The sequence below is a fragment of the Physeter macrocephalus genome, chromosome 8 (genome assembly GCF_002837175.3).
Source record: "Physeter macrocephalus isolate SW-GA chromosome 8, ASM283717v5, whole genome shotgun sequence".
Classification (NCBI taxonomy): domain Eukaryota; kingdom Metazoa; phylum Chordata; class Mammalia; order Artiodactyla; family Physeteridae; genus Physeter; species Physeter macrocephalus.
The window spans coordinates 1,834,973-1,843,981 of NC_041221.1; the positions used below are offsets into that span (position 1 = coordinate 1,834,973).

General features: G+C 38.4%; 1 protein-coding gene across 1 annotated transcript in view; it reads right to left on the bottom strand.

The window, feature by feature from the left end:
* LOC102975728 (cuticle protein 64-like) overlaps positions 1 to 8,435 on the bottom strand; it is a 9,938-nt gene extending 1,503 nt beyond the window's left edge. Inside the window, exon 1 of the mRNA XM_007126476.1 lies at positions 8,269 to 8,435. Within this exon, the coding sequence (XP_007126538.1) occupies positions 8,269 to 8,435 (167 nt within the window). The remainder of the gene's footprint in view (positions 1 to 8,268) is intronic.
* Between the last annotated feature and the right edge of the window lie 574 nt (positions 8,436 to 9,009).

The following is a 9,009-nucleotide window of genomic DNA, read 5'->3' on the forward strand; positions in this document are numbered from 1 at the left end:
AAAAAAAAAAAAAAAAAAAAAAAAAGCTCAAAATAGTTGAATATCAAAAAGAGTATTGATGATTTTTGAACTTCCTTTACACTTACTACACTGGTTTCCCCTACCAGTTAATGAAGAGTACAGTGTGATTAGGTGTTTATATATTTCTATATTGATGGAACTTTGCAAACTGCAAATTGAAGGGAATTATTAGCGGTAAAGAACTGCTCTATTTGAATCTACTTTATCTGGAAGAATTTAGTTTCAATAAAATTTACGGTAAATTTTTTAAAAGACTATTGTCTTTGGTCCTGGTCATAACCCGATAAGCTCAGCCATTTTGCTTTATCCTCAATAACGGAGGTTCTCATGCGATTCAACCTAGGAATTACTTCCTATGTTCTTCTACTTCAACTCCTAAAAGAGAAGCAAACCTCCAGCCCTAAATTTTGTCTGTACATGAAACACCAAGTTATCTGCCTCCTCTTCTCATTCTCAGCCCGCACTGCCTCCTACCCGGCACAGAAGGGACCAAACTCTCCCCCATTCACTCTATGACACACTGGTTCCTGTAGAAAGACACTCTTTCCAGTCTTTTGTTTTTGTGAGATACTACTGCCCTCACATCTTAAGATTTTGACAAATATCCATGTTTAGGAATCATTTTATTTCTTATAACAGTGATTTATTTTGTCTTTAATCCATATATGCTTTTTAACTATATTCATATAAAAGTCAGTCTTATTCTGTGGTTTTGAAACAACTGTGGAAAAATTGAACAAACTGTAATGGCTAAGGAGAAAATCCAATTCCCTCAAAATGTCTTTCAACTCAGTAGACTCTGGGCATCAGCCAATTTGTCAAGGTAATAATACATAAGCTTTCTTTTTCCCATCGTTGTACCTCCAAGAGCTGCAAAGTAAGTGCAAGAACTTGTAAGCAATTTAAAAATTGCCACAGATCTTTGGTGATCCAGAAAAAGGAATTTTTTTGGATGGCTCTCGATGGAGAGTACACATGTAAACGACACATTGATTGGAAAACAACCAGATAGGTTGCTTCTAGACCTCGTGTGCCATGTATACTTTCATTTTTAAAATAAACTATGATAATAGATAATATTTAATAAGCAATTGATAAGAGCCAGGCACTATCTGAAGTTTTTTTCTTTTAAGATTTTTTTTTTTGATGTGGACCATTTTTAAAGTCTTTTTATTGAATTTGTTACAATTTGTTTCTGTTTTGTTTTTTTGGCCCCGAGGAATGTGGGATCTTAGCTCCCTGACCAGGGATCGAACTCACACCCCCTGCATTGGAAGGCAAAGTCCTAACCACTGGACTGCCAGGGAAGTCCTCTGCTATCTGAAGTTCTTTACATGTGTTGAACTCAAACTCAAAACAATCCTTTGTAGTACTATTACTCTCCTGCTTAATTATCTGTGCAAGTTCACACAGCTAATCAGTGGCTGAGAGGAGCTTCAAAACCAGTTTTCTGGCTCAAGAATCTGTGTTTTTTGAGCTCACTAAGTGGTTCATACAGGATACTGTCTCTATTGCCAGGTGAGGGTAAAGTTGTTTGACCTTCAGAAGGAGAACAACTTCAGAGAAAACTCAAACGTTTAAACAAGAAATACTTAACCTATTTAAGAAAAATATAATTGCTTTTAAAAAGACATAAAAAATAAATGTTTTAAATATTTTGTTTTAAATCTACTTTAGTTGACTTAATAAAACAAAGCATGCTACTCATAGCTTAGCTTTTCTTAATTGTATAGAAACCCCATCATGAGTATTGATTAATGTAATATTGGCATTTAGAAATATCTAAGGGAGTTGTTAGCCTGCTGAAGGCAGCCTGCGCAACCCTTTGGGGTTAATGCATTCAACAAATATTTACCTAGTGATCACTATTTCTCAGGCATTAATATACTCAGGGTAAAAAAGGAAAACTAGTCCATGAACTTCATGGAGGCTACATTCTAGCATAGGTTGAGATATTAAAGCATTGATATACAAGTATTATGTAACTAGTGGACTTTGTGTGAAAAAAATGAATGGAAAATGAAATAAACAAGGAGCTGTCTTTGGAGGTCTGGGCAGTTGTCTTGACTGTGGTATAGTCTGGAACATAATCATGGGATATTGACTTGTTGGAAGACTGGGTTATTGTCCTTTAGCTAAATGTCTACAGAGCACGGTGTGATTCCAGATTTGTGGTTCTACCTCTCTATATCAAGACCATCTTGCTTTTTCATTGTTAGCTCTTGATATTTTCAAGTGATTTGACAGAAACAAAATGATTTGTTTCTGTTAATCAGAAACTTCTCCTGCTGCTTCATCCTTCTGCACTTGAAAACTGTGTTTTATCTTTTATCTATGTGTTCTATTTTAATATGATATTTTTAATAGTTTTCATTATCTTCCTATTTCTTTATTTATCTTTCTCTTCAAAATGTCAGTGAGACTTATATTAAAAACACACTTCTCTCCTCGGGTTTGTGTTGCATCTCATGAAATTGTAAATTGTCCCTCTGGAAACATTTACTGAGTGCCCAGTGCGGTTCAGACACAGGCTATACCTTGATATACCTTGAGTATACATCACTGAATAATGCACCCTCTTACTCCCTGCTTCAAAGAATACCAGTAGTATAACTTACCAAATGTGACCTCTTATCCTTTTTCCCTTCATACAATCCACAGTATTTTTAGGAACTTCTATGTGTATGACTAGAATAATAGTACAGGGAGTTTCACGTCTTAGTACTGGCTGAAAATTATTGTTTATCACATACATGCACACCTTATATTTAAATTTAAAAAATTATATTAATAAACATAAGTAATGAAATATATTAGCAAATTAATTACTTTGCATTTACTCTGCATAGCTGAAAAAAGAATCATCACCTCGTAAAACTCTGAAGATTAGCTACATCACAAATATGTTTCCTCTCATCCCAAATGAATACTCAACTCTGCCCATAAACCTATGTTTATTGGACCTTCCCCTATACCCACAGTCATGCCAAGATCTGTCTGTCTTTTAGAACACCTTCTCACTCTCCTATTCTCTCACTCTTGCCTACCACCTCTTCATTTCCCACAGCAGTCACCATCAGACAGTAACTGGCAACTCCCCACCTTCTCTCTCCCATCAGCACACTTACTCTCTTTGAAACTTACCTCAAATTCAATATGTGAAAAATTTTTTAAAGACAAAAAACACCAATCATCTTCCCTTTCACCCACCATGTGGTCAATGGTTTTGTTTTGTTTTGTTTTGTTTCTCTCTTCCTTACTGTTTCTATGTTGGCTCACAACTTCAAAAATCGCCAGCTATCAAAACCAGAAACCTGGATTTATATCTGAGTCCAGCTTCTTTTTCTGCTTCCTCCAAATTCAAATTAATTGTCATTCCTTCAACAAATAATAGAGAACATTTACCTACTTATCTTGGAAACAAAGTAGTAAAAAGAAAAACAAATCCCCCATCCCCAGGGGGCTAACATTTTACTGGGGGAGATAGACCATCAACAAAAACAGACTTAATTTAGTCATTCACCAAATATTTACCGAATGGCTACTTTGTGCTCTATACTTTTTTAGGCACTGGAAAAGATATTTCACAGTAGTAAACAAAGCTGACAAGAGCCCTGTATTCCAGAAGCTTACTTTCTAGTGGGGAGTAGGGCAAATGACCCAGCAATCAGGCAATCAATCAAAAGAGTATGTTACATAGTGATAGTGGTAACTGCTAAGGACAAATTATAAAGCAGAGGTGGGAGATAGGCAATGACCAATGGGGGAACTGAAGTTGTAGATAGATTGTTAGGGAAGGCCCATCCTAAATAAGTGTCTTTTATGTGAAGACTGGAAAGGTGAGAACATGAGCCATGTAGGGCTACCTGAGGGAAGAGCATGGCAGGCAGATGGTACTGAAAGCACTCTTAGCAGCACCATTTAAGAAATAATTTTACACAAGTACCTAAGGAGGTCATAGCAGGGCTTTGGGGTTGCTCTGAATCGGGTGGGAGGTGGTTATTCAGGGTAGTATGAGAACATGTCTCTTGGTTAGGCAGCATGTTAAGCTGGCTCCAAAAACCATCCTCTTTCCTGGTGTACACACCCTGCAGTGCTCCCAACACTGTGAATATAATGAGTTTTACTCCTGTGATCAGGCTATTTCATATGACCCAGTTAAGAAAGGGAGATCATCTGGTTGGGCCTAACTTAATCATAAGATCCCTATAAGAGCAGAGTTTGCTCTGGCTGGTAGAAGAATAAGAAGTCATAGGCTCAGAGCGTGAGGATATGACATGTCTTTGCTGGCTTGAAGGTGGAGGGGCCCATGTGGCCAGGCATGGAAGTGACCTCTACTTACTCAGAGTAGCCTTTAGCTGATAGTCAGTATAGAAATGGGGACCCAATCCTACAAACATAGGAACTGGATTCTGTCCACCCCAGTATGAGCTTGGGAACAGACTCTTCCCCAGAACCTCCAGACAAGAACTCAGCCCAGTTGATCCCCTTATTTCAGCTTTAGGATACTCTGTGCAGAGAACCCAGGTACACCTTGACCAAGTTCCCCCCCACAGAAGTGAGAGCAAAGAAATGGATGCTGTTTTAACTTGATAAATGTATGGTTATTGTTAAGCAGCCATAGAAAACTAATATAGTATCTTAACCTTTCTATCCTGAATGCTTTTAACACTCAAATTCCTAAAATTAAGTCATAGCAATAGTCCTAAACTTCATCATCTAAGTCTTGTCACACATTTACAATTCAGAAGGGGTTCAAGAAGAATTGAGAAAATAATATCATGGTAAATTTGGAATATTATGCACATTATTATTAATTTCAAAAGTAAATGTATTAGAGGTTGAGCTTCTAAGGACCTGTTTTCTGACTTTTAGCATAGCTACAAAATCAGTACTGCTTTAATGCCACATTCCATCTGTCAAACTTCAAATGAGTACACTGTTCTTTACCCAAAGAAAGTTTTCTCCTCTGTACAGATCAGTAAACCAAAGTTAAACAATTTAGCTTTTGGTCTGGTTATGTCATTTAATGTTACATTGGATAGTTTGTTAAAACTTATTTTGAAAACTGGGATCAAAATGGCTGTGTAAATCCAAAAGCTGTTGTAAATATTACTGAAGAAAACATAGGAAAGTGCTTTGAAAATACAATATTCTTTTTTTTTAATTTATGTATATATATATATTTTTGGCTGTGTTGGGTCTTCGTTTCTGTGCGAGGGCTTTTTCTCTAGTTGTGGCAAGTGGGGGCCACTCTTCATCGCGGTGCGCGGGCCTCTCACTATCATGGCCTCTCTTGTTGCGGAGCACAGGTTCCAGACGCGCAGGCTCAGTAGTTGTGGCACACGGGCCCAGTTGCTCCGCGGCATGTGGGATCTTCCCAGACCAGGGCTGGAACCCGTGTCCCCTGCATTGGCAGGCAGATTCTCAACCACTGCGCCACCAGGGAAGCCCGGAAAATACAATATTCTTTACTAAGTAAGAATATCCTTAAGTGATATTTCACTTAAAGAGAATCCAATGAAAGCCTAAAGCAGTATATTCCTGATTAAAATCTATGACCATCAAACTAATGCCTTTCTGATACAATTGGTTCTAGAACTTTAATCTTCTTTAGACTTATAATGGCTAAAAACCAGGGCACTGATTCTTCTAAGTTATCTCTCTTCGATTTCATATTCCCACTTGCAGCAATTCCTAGATAACTGCTACCATTATTTTTGATGATGGTTATCACCTATGAAGTTGGAAGAGCTTCCCAGGCAATCTAACTCCACCTTCCAATTTCTAGTTTCTAAATGAAACTCTCCTGAAAATGAATAAGTACATGTCTACTAGAGAAAACTGCATCTAGTTATTGATTATGGGGAAACAAACTGCTGAAAGAATCAGGCTAACACAAACACTATGCCCAACACATTCTAAATCCTCCCTTCTGGTATATTTCTTTAATACTAAGCTTGGGCAGTATCTTTTTTGGGGGAACTTTCACTGACCACACAGACTTAATTGAATGCCCCACCTATGGGGCCCAATTGCTCCCAATACATAAATCTTTCTAAAAGTCAGTACAGAGAATTGTAATCATATATTTATTATCTGAATTTCCATCTGACCAGTAAGTTCGTCAATATCCCTGGAAACTTTTTTATGTCTTTCTACCGCTTATACTTAGTACAGATTGGGCACAATGTGATGATAATTACTCTTGGGTTGAATAAATGCATGATTATATCTGTCATGGGAGGTGTCAGTGTGGCATCACCAAGCACAACAAAATTAATAAGTTAAAGCTCTTGTTGACAATTACCAGCCTTTTTCTTAGATGTCCAACACTAGTTCATCTAATAATATTTTGAAATATGGGCTAATGTATAATTATTTTGTACAGTTCACAAAAACTTTGGTATTGGCCCCTTGAACTTGTACTGCATGTGACATGCTCTACCTCATGTCTAAAATTTGTTACCAATGTCTGTTCCTACTATTTTGTGTGTCAACAGCTGAAGGCATGCATTATCAATATTTTTTCGTAAGCAGAGACACTGCTTCGTTTGTCATGATCATCCTATGTTCTTGAAAGAAATTAAATATAGCATCTTTCAGGATTTCTCCCCCTTTTTTTCTGGATTTCATGTATTCTGTCTTTGATCGGTTTGGTTTATAAACTCCAAAGCTAAGGATGTCACTGTCATATATTAATATACAAGTAGGTCAATTGTTGACCTACTTGATTTTGTGGTTATAGCTTGAATGCAGTTGTCTTTCAAAAGCTGTCATTCATTCAAAGACATCTTAAAATAAATTTCTTCCTGATAACTGAAAAAAAAAGTACTTCAGAGAGGCAATAGAGTTCCATACAATCTCCGTTTTTGTAGGGTTTTATTACCAATGAAGCAAGTTGAATAAAAGGTGAAGATACCACCGGGAGATACAAAGAATAGGTAAACAGAACAGCCAAGGACAATGCAAGCAGTTCTGGAAGCCTAGAAACAGAAATGATTATTAACACATCCACACACCATACACTGGGACTTCTGGTCCTTTAAATAGAATCACCAACCGAATTACCTCAGTATAATTAGTTTGATTATCAAGGGAGTAAACCTAATCAAGGTAGGACATTTTTTTTTTTTTGCTGTACGCGGGCCTCTCACTGTTGTGACCTCTCCCGTTGCGCAGCTCCGGATGCGCGGGCTCAGCGGCCATGGCTCACGGGCCCAGCCGCTCCGCGGCATGTGGGATCTTCCCAGACCGGGACACTAACCCGTGTCCCCTGCATTGGCAGGCGGACTCTCAACCACTGCGCCACCAGGGAAGCCCAAGGTAGGACATTTTGAGGAGCAAAGTTCTACAGTATGACAAGTGTCTCTTTGGGCACTCCATTCAAGGACTTGCTGAGACATGTATCCAAATATAACTTACAGCCCTATGTACCTGAAGGCAAGGATGGCAACTTAGCAAACCAATTACTCTGTGATTCTGAAGGTTGTTTGAGATCCTTCAATTGTTGTTTAAGTGAAGCCAAAAAAAACAGCCTCAGTAGAAGAAATCCATTAAGAACACAGTTTCCAACAATACAACAGAGTTAGGTCCTGCTTGGAAACAACAAAAGACAGCAGGACGTAGAATACAACGCTGGCAAATGATGCAATAATGTGGCATAACGATCCCACTGTGAAGATATGAGGCTGGTTAAGAGCAGCTGCAGCTGCTTCGTTGATATACTCTTAACAAAATGTGAAAAGAATTGCTGGACAGTCTCTCTACCCTCATGGTTACATAGAATTACAGGTACAACGCCACTGTCGGAGCTTTCATGAAGTACACACACACAGATCGCAGACAGACACACGCATAAACTCATGCTCAATGCCCGTATGTATAGAAATCCTATTTATGAAGGACAGACAACTAGGACACATTTAAAATGCCAGCCAAAGTAAGTTTAATGAAAGTACATTTTCACAGATCTCACGTGAACAATTTGGAATGAGAGTTCTGCCAAAGTATGCATCCAAAAGGAGAATTATTACCCAAACTGTAAATCCACCCCACTGCCCCAAATTAGAATTGCAAGTTCAGATGATTTTTATCAAGTCAGTCCTGGTATGATGAAATCTGAACATCTATCAAGGTGACCTAGGATTGGCTCATGATAATTTCTTCTGAGAGAGGCACCAATGGAATGAAGTGTCCAGACGGTAGAATCAAGAAGAAGAGAATTGGCTGAAAGTTCTCAGTCACGTGTGAGGTTGAATGCAAGGTTTCTCAGTAAAAGCCAGAGGAGCAATATCTTCCATAGTAACACGGGCGGTAGAAGACGTATCTGTAGCCACCATAGCCACGGCCATAGCCATGGCCATAGCCACATCCATAGCCCAAGCCATCAAGGCCATAGCCCAGACGGCCATAGTAGTTGCCGTAGTAATAGCTCATCTTGTCAATAGTTGAAGATGTAGGTGAGAACAAAGCTTTTGCTTGCAGAATATGAACTTCTCTGCTTCCTTGGAGCCTTTTATACACCCCTGTAGTAGGTGTGACAAACCACAAGACACCATGCCCTGCATTTCATCAGCTAATTTGCACGAAGACCACGTGTTCATTTAGAGGGGAGGCCCACACCCATTAATGCTGGAATTCCTTTACTGCTGCCTCATAAATTCCTGAAGGTATATCATATACATTTAGCAATAAAAAAAAAATTGCCATACTTCATCTCTGTTACCAAGCGTCATGAGTTTGCATAGCTTGAAAGCCACACATATTATTTAAGCTTGCCTTGAAATAAGAACATCACCCCTCTACAGACTTGAAACACAGATGCACAGAGACTCCAGGTCACCATGAGATCCTATCGTTTAATCACCAACATTTTCGTGACGTTTGTTTTGGCAGAGAAAACAAATGTTTAGATAAATACTGCTTTTGCTTTGTTTTACTTTTTTGACAGGATTGATTTTGACATTTGATTGTAAATAATGTTTT